General features: G+C 36.2%; 3 protein-coding genes across 3 annotated transcripts; 1 reads left to right on the top strand and 2 right to left on the bottom strand.

Moving 5' to 3' along the window:
- Positions 1 to 531: 531 nt before the first annotated feature.
- LOC125224426 (phosphatidylinositol:ceramide inositolphosphotransferase 2-like) lies at positions 532 to 3,835 on the bottom strand. The gene is made up of 11 exons (XM_048127826.2): positions 3,361 to 3,835; positions 3,162 to 3,251; positions 2,436 to 2,522; positions 2,266 to 2,334; positions 2,102 to 2,182; positions 1,766 to 1,837; positions 1,590 to 1,647; positions 1,398 to 1,500; positions 1,080 to 1,222; positions 873 to 991; positions 532 to 792 (listed from the first exon to the last, which is right to left on the bottom strand). Exons 1-11 carry the CDS (start codon positions 3,391 to 3,393, stop codon positions 712 to 714), a joined length of 936 nt encoding a protein of 311 aa, XP_047983783.1. The 5' UTR covers positions 3,394 to 3,835; the 3' UTR covers positions 532 to 711.
- A 3,166-nt stretch (positions 3,836 to 7,001) lies between these two features.
- LOC125217699 (Nuclear transport factor 2 (NTF2) family protein) lies at positions 7,002 to 8,794 on the top strand. Its single transcript, XM_048119222.1, has 4 exons — positions 7,002 to 7,140; positions 7,242 to 7,342; positions 7,675 to 7,838; positions 8,011 to 8,794. Exons 2-4 carry the CDS (start codon positions 7,262 to 7,264, stop codon positions 8,588 to 8,590), a joined length of 825 nt encoding a protein of 274 aa, XP_047975179.1. The 5' UTR covers positions 7,002 to 7,140; positions 7,242 to 7,261; the 3' UTR covers positions 8,591 to 8,794.
- Positions 8,795 to 9,146: 352 nt separating this feature from the next.
- On the bottom strand, positions 9,147 to 12,247 carry LOC125222533 (uncharacterized). Its single transcript, XM_048125201.1, has 2 exons — positions 9,740 to 12,247; positions 9,147 to 9,665 (listed from the first exon to the last, which is right to left on the bottom strand). The coding sequence occupies exons 1-2, from the start codon at positions 12,245 to 12,247 to the stop codon at positions 9,375 to 9,377; spliced, it is 2,799 nt and encodes a 932-aa protein (XP_047981158.1). The 3' UTR covers positions 9,147 to 9,374.
- Positions 12,248 to 12,943: the final 696 nt, after the last annotated feature.

Raw genomic sequence — 12,943 nt, 5'->3', positions numbered from 1 at the left:
TTGTACCGGAATTGTTTTGGGGAAGAGGATATTATGTGGGGCAAAACCTTCACCAAATATTCAAACAATATTCCCTGTACACATTGTTTTGTCATATAGTAAATTGAGAATTGAGGTTTCTTGAAATAGCACAGGCATCTGTTCCATTGTTGCATACCAAGTAACTGTCACACACATATAATCATCTTGTCTTTGTCTGGGAATTTCATTTTTTTTTCAATGAAACTTTATAGTATTGTTTTCAATGTTTGAATTCTTCTCACAATTGGGCACAGCTGAAAATGAGTTAGAGCCCAAATAGATTATGCAGTCGGCCCGGCCCACATTCAATTATTTTGGTTTGTTTCAATTCCAAATTGGCACTCTCTTGGCTCTAATAATTGATTCATAGTAATATAAAACCCTCAACACAACAGCACATGGGATGGGAGGGGCCAATGATTTCAGTCATTTGAATATGTAATTCAGACATGTCAAAAGCAAACATATCTTTGTTGCACATGACAGAATGTGTGGTGCCTCAGAGAAAAGTGGGAGAGAACTGCTGATCAAGATTTGATTGATTGATTGCAATTACAATGAAAGTTTTTTTGAATTCATGATACATCATCATCATCATCATCATCATCTTGTTGAGGATTTAAACTGGACTACACAAACTCGATGATCTAAGTTTACAAGTGGCGTTTTTACCAGTTTGAGGGGCACCTTTTAGACGCCGCTGATGACTGCTTCAACATGCACGACATTGCCTTCTTCCATGATCTTGCCGTTGATTTGAGTTCTTGGCCTCTGCATAACGATATAAGACTATTTTTAGCTCGTGAAGATAAGGTAATAACGAAAGAGCAAGACAAGAAGCTAAGTTATACCCAGTCAGCAGCATCCCCGGAATTCCCATTTAATAATTTGTGATTCTCTTCTTTGGTCTTGTTATCCTTGGTCAGAGGGAGGAACAATGCTGCAGATGCACTCGAACGGTCGGGTAGTTCTGCAGGTATATAACATCCGTGTCGGGCTCAAAATATATGAACAAGTGAAGGACGACGATAAAAAGATCAAGTGAAACTTATGCTTACCTGGCAACTTCTTGTCGAGAAAGAACACGACCAAATTTACAGTGTACCATGCCACGATGACATCAACTGTGTAGTGCTTACGAGATGCCACAATCAACAAGCTTTGAATTACAGCGGTTAACCAGGATAACTGCTTAACAAACCTGCCAAATCAGACGATATTAACGTCAGAAATTTCAAACAGCAAAGGTGTAATATGATATACTATCAACATCTTCGATTCATTGGAGGGGATGGTGAAATTCTTGCTTAACTTTTCAGAAGAGATAATTAACTTCTACTCCGTATATACTTATTTGAAAGGAAACGTGATATTACCTTCGAGTACCATACTTGTGGTATGTCCGCACAAAGACTAGGGAGAATATCATGTGAGACGAAAATATTAAATCACCACAGCCATAAAGAACCCCACTAGGAACTGCATAACCAAATAAATAGAAACAATAAGCATAGAACTCTAAAATTTCATCGCTGACACATGATGTCGGGCAAGAGGGGAATTGTCACCTATTAATAGAGCTTGTAAAACATTGTTTGGAGGAGGCAGTGTGGCGAGCTTCGAACCCTACATGACTCAAGACAAAAAAGGACAAAACCCAACATGAGTTATATGTAGAAACTGAGAAATCAAGAAAGTGACTATCTCTGTTAAGAACCACGTCAACAGAAACAAAATATTATACCTCTCGGCAATGATAATTTGGACCGGGCAGCTGCGTAGAGTAGAAAGTTATGATGCGAAGAAACTGGCATGCCTGCAACAAATATAAAGTGGATGTGAATTACTTAACCATACATAAGTGTCTGATTTTTCAATGTACTTCAACACAAGGCAAATACTGTCCATCTACAACCATCACACCCAAAAAAAAACAATAATAAACATATAACTAAAAACATCGCTCAGCTTGAAGTCCACACGATCGAACACTAAAAACTTTAGTATAAGACCACTTGTTTGATACTAAATAACAGTGGGATGAAAAAGCTTCTGAAAACACTAGCTAGATTGCACTTACGACTAAAAATGCGAGGACCCTGCACCATATCAGGACTGTGTAAATCTTTTTGGTCTTCAATATGAAAGGATGGAAAGTCCACTGCATGTTGCACAATGAGCATTTTAAAGTTACAACTTATTGGCGGTATTTTATAAAGAACGATTGAATGAAAGAAAACTCACCAAAACAAAAGACAGGAAAATGAAGGAAAACAGTGTTTCACTAATGTAAGCTCTTTCTTGGCCAAGTTCCTACAGTTAGATAAGGATGAGACCATAAGCAAAAATCTCAAGCCGAACAAGGAATATCACTAATAACATTAGCAAAAAACGAAGGAACTATTCAATATTACCGGAAGAAGGAAGAAGCCAACATCCTGAAGTGTTGGTCCCGGCCGATGAAAATAATGAACCCCTCGCGCTGCTAGCCCGTGGATGTACTGAATACAGTGTAAATGAAATGAACATCACATGTAATATAAGAGTCCCACTGTCTTGTAACATCAATACTGAAGCATTAACGATTCGCAGCAAATAAATTGTACTCCCTATAGTACATGACTCCGGCATAAAGAACATAATCTAAGTTAACCATGGTAAACAAAGAAAACAAGATGTAACAGTGGACTACATCATGCCAAGGATTGATGATCTTTCCATTGTAGCAACAACCCACATTTTATTAAAGATTGGCAAAACTTTTCACTAGCATTCCAAACAAGAAAATATCCAGCATATCAAAGCTTTAAAATTGAGACAATAAGAGGGAGAAAAAGGATAAAAACTGGACTTCTAAAGCAACTTCTAAATTCCATTCTTCTCTCCAATTCAATATGCAAAAAGCATGGAATTTCATTCTCTTGTGGAGATTCGCCTTTTAAAAAGCCAAAACACAAAAAAAAATTATGTACTCATTGCTTTCGGCCCACAATCCGAACTCCCATTTTTAATTGTTAAAAAAATGGAGTCAAGACTCATGATTCAGTTTAGGTTCAGAGACAAGTTCACAAAATCAACAAATCTTCACCCATTTTCCCAAACAAGTTGGCAAATCAGCCAACACAGTTACTTGAACAAACCTGGCAAACGATACCGCCTAAAATATACTTCCAATTTTCTGCAAGAAGGTTGAGCTCTGTTGCAATCTCCGCACAAAATCTCTTCCATAACTTCAAAAAGAAACCGCAAAATCAGTAAAACAACATACACAGCAGCAATTAACAACAACAAAAAAGTCCCAACAAGAATTCCTTGAAAATTGAAGTGTTGGGGGCGAACCTTTGAAGCCTCGCGACGAACGTAAAACGACATCGTCTCTGTTTCTGTCAGCCGACAAGAGTGCCATATTACATCACAAGCAAACTGTTCCGAGAAGGGGCACCCTTCATCCTTAGCAAGAACCCCTTTTCCTCAAGAATCAAACTTCTCCGCAACAAGATCTACAATTACCCAAACCCCAAGTTTCCAAATCGACTGTCGATTCCAGTAGTTACAGTGGCAAACGGAAATGATCGATTAAAACGAAATTGAAATTGAAATTGGAATTGAATCCAAAAGGAAGCTCCTTTTTCCTCTCTCTCTTTCCCCTAAGAAAACTGTGGCGTGGTGGGGTGTTCTCTCTCTCTCTCTCTACCTGCTTTGAGTTCACTCTTATCGCTCTCTAGATTTATACAAGTTGCCGCTTGCTTTGAATTGAAACGCGATTAGACCACGGTGAATCCGTTGACAATGAATATGCACAATTTATTTTGAGATATTTGGGCCTTCGATACAATTTATTTTATTCAAAGTGATGACGAAAAGGGGTTGGCTGCTTTTCCAATATTGCAATCCGGCCTACGCCTGCATTTAGGGATTTTAATATTTTTTGTGCTTTTAATTAAGGGTAGCTAAGCATGCTACTAATACATTAATTACACTTCCAATTTACTAAATGAGGATCATGATTTACTTCAAAAGCGCAGCTCATTCGAAACTCGTCTAATTGATGCATCATCCAGTGGAAATTTTGTTTTCCTTTCTAGAAATGAGATTAAGACTTTATAGATATTTCAATCTATGTCTGACGTGTATTTCGAGATAGGAAATATAGTCTAAAGTCATTAATATGAATATCATAAGGTTTATCTGGTATTGTTTCGATACTCCGTTCGTCCGTAGCAGATGTCACACTTTCTTTTTTAGTTTATCTCATAAAAAATGTCACATTTCATTATATAGAAAAAATCCTCTCTTACATTAATATAAATATACTATTTTCTTTCTCTATCTAACACACAAAATAACACTTCTTAAAATTCTGTGCCAATTTCCAAGTGTGACATCTATTTTGGACGGAGGAAGTACCTAAGATGGTCATTGAAGTTGTTTCATAGAAATAATGCAAATGCTCGAATTCTCATTCTATATACTAAAAGATTATATAAATAAATTTGAGTAAGTTGTACCTTTGGTAATAGACATCACATTCTACTAATTTTATTACTATTTCATATTTATAAATTTGGTTACTGTAAAATTAGTATCTCGCTCGTGCGATGCATGACTATTTATTACTATTTCATATTTATAAATTTGATATATTAATAAACTACATATAAAAATCACGTAATCATAATTATTAAATATAATACTAAAATTTGCAAATACTCTACAAATATAAAATTTTATTAAAAATCATATAGTCATAATTATTAAATACTATAATAAAATATTTGCAAATACTCTATAAATATAGTAAATCAATTATAATTATAGTTTTATTACCATAACAAGTTTATATTATAAGAGTGAACTTAAAAAATGGTCCATGGATTATGGGTTTATCTTGAAAATGGTCTCTGGACTTTAAAAATATCACAAGTAGTCCCTGGACTAAGGGTTAATATCAAAAACGATCCTTTTGCACTGTTTCGAGAAGAAAATGCCCTTTTGAGGTGTTTGGGCAACATGGTCTTTTTACACTTTTAACATTTTAAATCTGATATTATTTCAGTTATGTACTAAATCTGATATTATTTCAAAATTATCATTCTTTTCCCTTTTGTCATCCTTCACTTTGTTTCTTTATTTCAATATTAGATTTAATTCTACAAAATTAGATTTTAAATTTCAGTTTTAAATATCAATAAATTTTTTAATTATAAAAATTATTAAATAACAAAAATTAATAGTCATAATCAATATTTGATAGTGTCTAATATTTAATCAATAAGATATGACAACGCCTTAGTTTTAATCAATATTTAATAGCTTTAATCATAAATAGATCATATAACACGATTTATTCTGAAATAAATATGCATCTAATGTTAGACTAATATAATTTTCGTTTATTAATTTGAAAACAATCAAAATGACTAGAAAATTTCAACAAAAATAATTCTATATAAAATTTTTAGTCAACTTCATAATATTCAATCACAAGTAATTATAACAACCGAACGAAGGTTAAATAGAATAGCTCTTATTTTTTCATGATTAATATTATTTTTCTGTACTTCTTCAATTCAACTGAATATTATATTAAATAACAAAAATTAATAGTTTTAATCAATATTTATAGTTTCCATGAATTAATAGTTTTAGTTAAAAAATTTATTGATATTTAAAAATAAAAATTTAAAATTAAATTTTATAAATTAAATCTAATATTGAAATAAAGAAACAAAGTGAAGGATGACACAAGGGAAGAAGAATGATAATTTTGAAATAATATCAGATTTTAAATGTTAAAAGTGTAAAAAGACCAAATTGCCCAATCCCCCCAAAACCCCTCAAAAGGGCATTTTCGTCTCGAAATAGTGCAAAATGACCGTTTTTTTTATTAACCCTTGATATTTTCAAAGTGCATGGACCATTTTTGAGATAAACTCATAGTTTAGAGACCATTTTTGAAGTTCACTCTTATAAATATAGTAAATTTACTATAATTGTAAACCTTTATCACCATAATTATCAAAATTCCATCATTGTAATTATTTAAATACTATAATTTATTTGCCAAATTATCTATATTTTATGTAATTAAATAATATGAATATTGTCCATAATTATTTCTTTTCTCTTGTTAACTTATTTTGAATGTGACAGCGAATGAACTGAATACTTGTATTTAAATTAAACTAAAATATTAGACTCAAGTATTACTTTATTATATTTAAAATATTAATTTAACTAAATTAATAACTTCGTGCAATTTTCGTCAAAAACTATAACTCTCTTTCGCAAACTTCAATAAAGAGGCGTACAAAATATTCATATAAAGCCCTTTTAAAAATAATGGCATTTGATCGAAAATCGATGACGTCAACTCTTTTCACAATAATCAAAATGCATCTGTTATCGCTAGAGCTTGTAATCGTGTTGCTCACTTATTATCGAGAAATCCAAACTTTATAAGTAAACTTTATTCCAAAAACATTTTGTCCGTTATATCCTAATAAACATCTTAAATTTATAAAATTACCGTGTTTCTTTAAAAAAAAGAAGGCATTGATAACTATTTGGAATCATCATCATTAACTTTATGAAAACAATAAAGATCATAATCGGGGGTAGTGATAAAATGCAAACTTATATATTGTACAAACTCAAAACTCTTCAACATAGCTTCAACATAGTTTCAATATAATATCACCACAGTGTAAAATTTCAAGATTTTAATGTCAACACAGTATCAACACAATATCAACACAATATCAATCATTGACTACGTTGAAATTATGTTGACATTTTTCTATTGCTTTTTTCTGATCCGTTGATATTTTTCAATGGTACAGATTATAGTTTTGAGTTTGTACAATATTTAGAGTTCACGTTCCTCGTAATCGGTACATATTTTATCCAACATCCCAAAATTAAAAGAATATATGGTTATTTTTCATCATGTGTATACAGTTGTTACGGGCCGACGCCCGAATCCAAATTAGATCCCAAGTAAAGCCCACCATCCCAGGCCGGATCAACAATGATCAATTTTTCATTTCACCGCAGTTTATGCAGCTGCTCCTTCATCGATCCACCGTTTCTCTAGTATCCTCTCCTACCAGTCAACGAGTAAGTCCAAATTCTTCCTTATCTAATCCGTAGGACTATTTCCTCAAGAAATCATGCTTCCGTATGATAATCAATCGTTTAATTTTCTCTCTTCTCGGCAGCTGGCGAGATCGTTGCTGCCATGGAAGTGTCAAATTTTTCCGCGATGTATTTCAAGCCCCAGCTGAACCGTTCTAGTTTAATTAGGGATGCAAAAGATGATGTGAGTATTTATTTAATTTTTGTTGTCAATTTTTATCCTGATTATGCATAGTTGTTTCATTTTCCCTCTTTTATTTTTCATCTATTTATTTCTGGTTGATTGATTTGAATTGTGTCGTAATTAGGGTGTATGAGATTCGATATTTGGGGATGAATAATTAAGTTCTATGTTATGTTCCTATAGTATATTATTCTGCTCGGATTAGGAGATCCCTTCCGTCGAATTAGGCCTTTCATTTTGGTTATTGAAATGTATATCAATGATATGGGTTTTACAATAGCAGATTGAAGAATCTGGGGTGCCTAATTTAGTTTGATGTGTTATGAATGTAGGCAATGTTGCACTGCAGAGAACGTAGACATTTAGCTGCGTTATGCGCCAACAGCAGTGGGATGCTTCGTCATCATCTTTACCCTTGTCTTCACAGGAGAAACAATGTGGTTTTAGGTGGAAGAGAAGATAATTTCCAACTTATCTCCAGGGCTCGAACTTCACGGTATTGCTATTTGTAATCACGTTGTTGTGAATCCGAGTTTAGATTTTTCTATAAGTTTACCTGTATTTGATGAAATGTGCCTAAGCTGATTGTGAAACTGGTTCAGTGTTGTATATGGTTTCTTGAATCGTGCTATAAGATAGTAATATATCTTCGTTCTTTTCCTCTTCAGAGCAGGGAATTATGTGCAAGGATCGAGATCACGGTTGCTGGTATCGTGCCAGGTGACGAGAGAAGAGTCTGGTGGAACCATGAGTGGTGAAAGCATCTTGCTGAACGAACAGACATTGGAGCGGGAGTTGCAGATTGCCATTGAGGAAGAGAACTACTCCCAGGCAGCAAAGATCAGGGACAGCCTTCGACTTCTCCAGGAGGATAGCAAGGCTTCAGTCTTAGCAGCAAACTCTCGATTTTACAACTCGTTCAGAAATGGGGATTTAGCTTCAATGCAAGCTCTCTGGTCGAAGGGAAACCATGTGTGTGTCGTGCACCCTGGTGTGAGTGGCATCTCTGGTTATGACCTGGTGATGGGGAGCTGGGAATTTGTTTGGGCTGACTACGAGTTCCCCCTCGAGATTGAGATCAAGGACGTACAGGTCCACGTGAGAGGTGAGGTTGGCTATGTTACCTGCATCGAAATGGTGAAGACCAAGGGGAGTAGCTGGGGAAGGCATTTTGCGTCGAATGTTTTTGAGAAGATTGATGGCCAGTGGTTTCTATGCATTCACCATGCCTCATATGTGGATCTTTGAAACAGATTGTAAGACCAAAACCACTTTTTTGCATCCTATGTTGGTCTGTGAGAGTTTGTAAGACCTAAATACCGATTTGTATTGTATGTTGGTCTGTGATGGAGATTTTAACACCACAATGTCTCGTTTGGTAGACTATCCATGTTACGGCTAGGTATGATACTGACCGTTATATATATTATAATTTGTGCTAGTTATGTAGTATCTAGTTGGTGTGTTTGACAATTTAGTTAAAAATTTACCATATCTTTAATTTTTATCATGTTAATTTTTATGTCGACTAAAACAACCTCAAAAATATATCTATTCAAGAATAGAGTGAAAGATATTGAGCAACATTGTACTTAAAACCACTAGGTTCATTTAGTTCAACAAGTTAATTTTCGAGGCTGAAACATAGGCTTCGGTTTAATCGGGCTATAAAAATAACATGTGTATCAAACACATGGTTAAAGCCACACGAGCTCTTTAACTTGTTTTGACATAACTACCAAATTACTCCCTTACTAGCCTTATGAGGTTCTTGTCCATATACATTAAGAGATGCACATCTTGATTTACTACAAGCAGCAAAATTAGACTTGACTTATTCAGAAGAGTTGATCAACAAAATTTACAGTGTCACATAAATTTTCTGCATCAGCAGGTACCTTTACAATATTAGTAATCACCGTTTTCTTCCAGTCTAAGCTGATCATAATCAAAGGACGCAGTGATTAATGGCAACATACTCTCTTCGAGAAATAGATGTGGCCCAAACAACTTTGAAACAAAATCTCCATTCCTAAATCCTTCCAACTGGAGACAAGGGTGGGCACGTAACGTACTTAGCAGGGACTTGCTCTTGAAACAGCGGGGGTTTCTTTCTATCAGCTCTTGGATTCGGATCTGGAACATGCTCTGCTTCTGACTGACCTTTGTAATCTATAATTTCAGGAATTTTTCGGCAAGTGAGATGCGCTACACTTGTAGCAAATGCCTCCAACAAAGAAATCGATGGATCCATTTCGATAGAGTAGAACTCATCGCTAAATGGTTTCAAGCTGAAAACAGGTCTGCCCTTGTGCTCTCCACCCTGTAAAAATAATTAGAAATTAGTTTACCAAGACTTAAGTAGAAGGGGGTAATATCGTGAAGTATAACAAGTACCTGCATGAAAAGATTAACGTGATCAGCAGAGCTTGACGCTGAATCCTGAGTATTGTTACTGCTTTTTCTGCTGTCAGCAAGTACCCGCAGCTTGCAGCCGACGTCCCATCCTCCACAATCACAACATCCACCAGATCTCCATCGACTAATTAATGAGGAAGGCGTGCCTTTAATAGGTATACCATGAACTGCGCCAGGAAGGATGACTATTGTGCCATTAGAATTTGCTTTTTCTTGGCTTTCTGATGATGCTGGGAACACAAGCTGTGGGAAATTCCTCCCTTCTGATTGATGGTTCTTATCCATAAACTCTCCACCATTGACCCTTTTACTAGAGTTTTTAACTACAATCGCTGCAATCTCCTTCTTAGGGACAAATGCAAGCATTTGCTTATCTACCTGACCAGGATCAACACCGTACAGGACGCACTCCCTTGAATCACATTCACTAGTATCCTCTCTGTTTGCTTTCAGATGGTGTATGGTTGAAATCTTCATCTGACCAATTATACTGTAGCCAAGGCTACAAGTTTTGCTCTTTGACCCGTGATTAATCCAGTTCATGCTCTTTTTCTTAATCTCATGAACGGTGTAGAATGAGTAAACCATGCAAGGATCATTCTTTTCAAAAGTTGGCAATCTCTTCACAGCCGCAGCTAGCATGTCCTTCCTGTTCTCCACCACTAGTCTAAAGAAAGGTAGCCCATTCTTGAAAGTGAGTTGCAAAAGAGCCTGAAAATTTGATGCATCAGGCCTCTTATCTTGAGGTGGTCCCTTGATGCCTGTGGGACTGGCTGTCATGGAGAGCAAGCTTCCATTTAGTGGTCGAACAGTATCACTACTTGATTTTTGCTTGAGCAATGGGTCCAGCAATCTCCTTAAAGGGCTGGACCTTGCTTTGCTATTTGCCTGATCCTTATCAACGCTATCCATGCTATGGGAAACTTCAGACCTCACCGGGGCCGATTTTACAGGAGTATATGTAGAACTCAATTGTGGAACTGCTGAGCTTTCCTTAAAGCTAAAACTTCTGCCCATCTTTCCCAGGTTAAAGCTGAACCGCCGTGTAGGTGAGGGAGATCTTCCTTTGGCAGTGGACTGTTCACCATTGATACCTTGTTTTCTACTGGAAGGCTCAGTATAAGCTGAGGCCCTTATAGCTTCTTCGCTCATATCTGAAAATTTAGCTTCAGATGATGTGGAGGTGATAGAATCTGCATTTGGGAAAATATCTGCATCAGTTGCATGAGAAGCTAACAAGTCATGCGGCTTCATGGAACTTGATGGAAGAGGACAAGAATGAGGAATATCAGAGTATCCTCCAGAATACAGCTCCCGGGGTGAACAGAAATCAGACAATCGGTTCCCTGTCACTTCTATTGCTGATAATTTTGTATCAAGTGAGGTCCTGGATTCTGTGAACTGTGAACTTTCTGAGCGACCTTTTTCTTGAAAATCTTTGGGAACAAGAAGCACAATATTTTGTGGCTCTGGTGCTGAACATCCAGAGGTAAGTTTCAATTCACCATATCTCCTCGCACTCTTCTTCCCATGAGCTCCAACTTTGTTAGGTGGAAGGGGAGCAACCTTTTGTTTCCTCTGCTTGGATGATGAAGAAGAAGCTTCCCTTTCTGACACTATCGCTTTCAGTGGATTCATCCTGCTCTTGTATCCAAATGTTTCAGTAGAATATTGGTCAGAATACTTCCCTGTTTGCTTAGAATGGTTTTGCTGCCTCACAATCCTGATACTTTCTGCAGTGTGATATTTTTGGTTGCATCTTTCCTTTCCCTTGGATTTGAGATACTCAACATATTCTTCTTCCTTCTGGTATTTACCATTTCTTTCTTCCTTTGATGACTTGATACATAAACTTTGAGGAGGCTGTTGTTGCTGAGATGATGAACCATCTGCCACTGGTTGCTTGCCCGAATGTGACAAACTGGGCTGGCGAGTATGAGAAGAGGCTTGTCTTTTCAAGTTTGGACTTATTTTTGGCAGCCCACTTGCTGAAACAAATGAATCTCTAGTTGGTGAAGCTTTCCTGAGAAGTTTTCCAGGCATACGTTCAGTGTACTTCCACTTCTCCAAACGCTTCCAGTCAAGAACACCAAAGTTCAGAGCCTTGTCCTGGATGGTATTGTCCTTCTCTACATGCTGGAGAAAGCCAGGTAAATTGGACATGTGCTTTACAAGCTCGTTATCATCAAATGCCCTGCCTCCAACCTGACGCTTTCGCTCATTTCCTGCAGATCTAGACTGGACTTTCTCAGCACTTGCATTCTCAGTAAAATCAAATCCCCGATCATCGGATGGCTGGCTAAAAGAATGTCGAACCCTGTGCTTCCCTTGAAGCAGCATAGCCTTTTCTACCCAGGGCAATGGAGTTTTCTCTCCAACAGAATCCACATTTTGTCTTTGTCCCAAGCTCCTCTCTTGTCCTACAACATGTCCCATGTCCGTAGACATTTCTACACTTCTGGAACTAGGCTTGATGCTTGATGGCATGCATTACATCCTCACTCTAGCAGTCAGAAACTAAAAGGTGGAGTAGCTTTAATTGAAACTAACAATCTCAGTGCTGTAAGGATATCTTCTCCTGAAAACAGAGATAACAAGTATTTTTTTCAGTAAACTACCAAACTTTCTAATACATCGAAATGTATTACGAAGCAATCAGCCACAAGTAATCCAAGATTAAATGATTCAAGTGCACCACCCATTAAACCCTTTTTTTTTTTACTTTTACCAATCGAGTTCTCAGATAATTGTGTCCAAGCCAGCCATAGAAATAAACTAGACCAAAAACTGGCTTCAATGCCTTAAACATGCAGATAGAAACCATCACTAACAGGAACAATACAAAAATTAGCTTTGACGAATGAACACGCAAGATTGAAGTAAAATTAGATTAATCAGCGAAAACAAGTACAACTTGAAACAAGCATGACTCGTTGGACCATTCTCAGAAACCAAAGTACATTTTTCAACAAATCCAAATGCAATAACTAGTTAAACTTTCACATCTAGATTGTCGAATGGAGATTCAACAAATATAGCCACATATTCTGAGAGTAGTAAGCTGTATCTAGCAACTTCTAATTAATAATTTCACTTTAATAAATCAGCGTTACAGCAGTCTTTAGTGCTCACAATAAAGTGATAAACCCAAACTCAGTCTCTGCTTTCAATTTTCCATCAGAT

Source organism: Salvia hispanica, chromosome 1, assembly GCF_029641045.1.
Source record: "Salvia hispanica isolate PSC_SH4W2 chromosome 1, Shi_PSC_v1, whole genome shotgun sequence".
Taxonomy (NCBI): Eukaryota; Viridiplantae; Streptophyta; class Magnoliopsida; order Lamiales; family Lamiaceae; genus Salvia; species Salvia hispanica.
This window is presented reverse-complemented; position numbering and strand designations above follow the sequence as displayed.

Coding starts and splice junctions, on each gene's coding strand:
- LOC125224426 (XM_048127826.2), bottom strand. CDS start 3,393: ATGTCGTTTTACGTTCGTCGCGAGGCTTCAAAG. Junction 2,523..3,161: donor TAGGCGGTATCGTTTGCCAG/GTTTGTTCAAGT, acceptor CACTGTATTCAG/TACATCCACGGGCTAGCAGC. Junction 1,838..2,101: donor GGGTCCTCGCATTTTTAGTC/GTAAGTGCAATC, acceptor TATTTGTTGCAG/GCATGCCAGTTTCTTCGCAT.
- LOC125217699 (XM_048119222.1), top strand. CDS start 7,262: ATGGAAGTGTCAAATTTTTCCGCGATGTATTTCAAGCCCCAGCTGAAC. Junction 7,343..7,674: donor TTAGGGATGCAAAAGATGAT/GTGAGTATTTAT, acceptor TTATGAATGTAG/GCAATGTTGCACTGCAGAGA. Junction 7,839..8,010: donor TCCAGGGCTCGAACTTCACG/GTATTGCTATTT, acceptor TTTCCTCTTCAG/AGCAGGGAATTATGTGCAAG.
- LOC125222533 (XM_048125201.1), bottom strand. CDS start 12,247: ATGCCATCAAGCATCAAGCCTAGTTCCAGAAGTGTAGAAATGTCTACG. Junction 9,666..9,739: donor ACGTTAATCTTTTCATGCAG/GTACTTGTTATA, acceptor TTATTTTTACAG/GGTGGAGAGCACAAGGGCAG.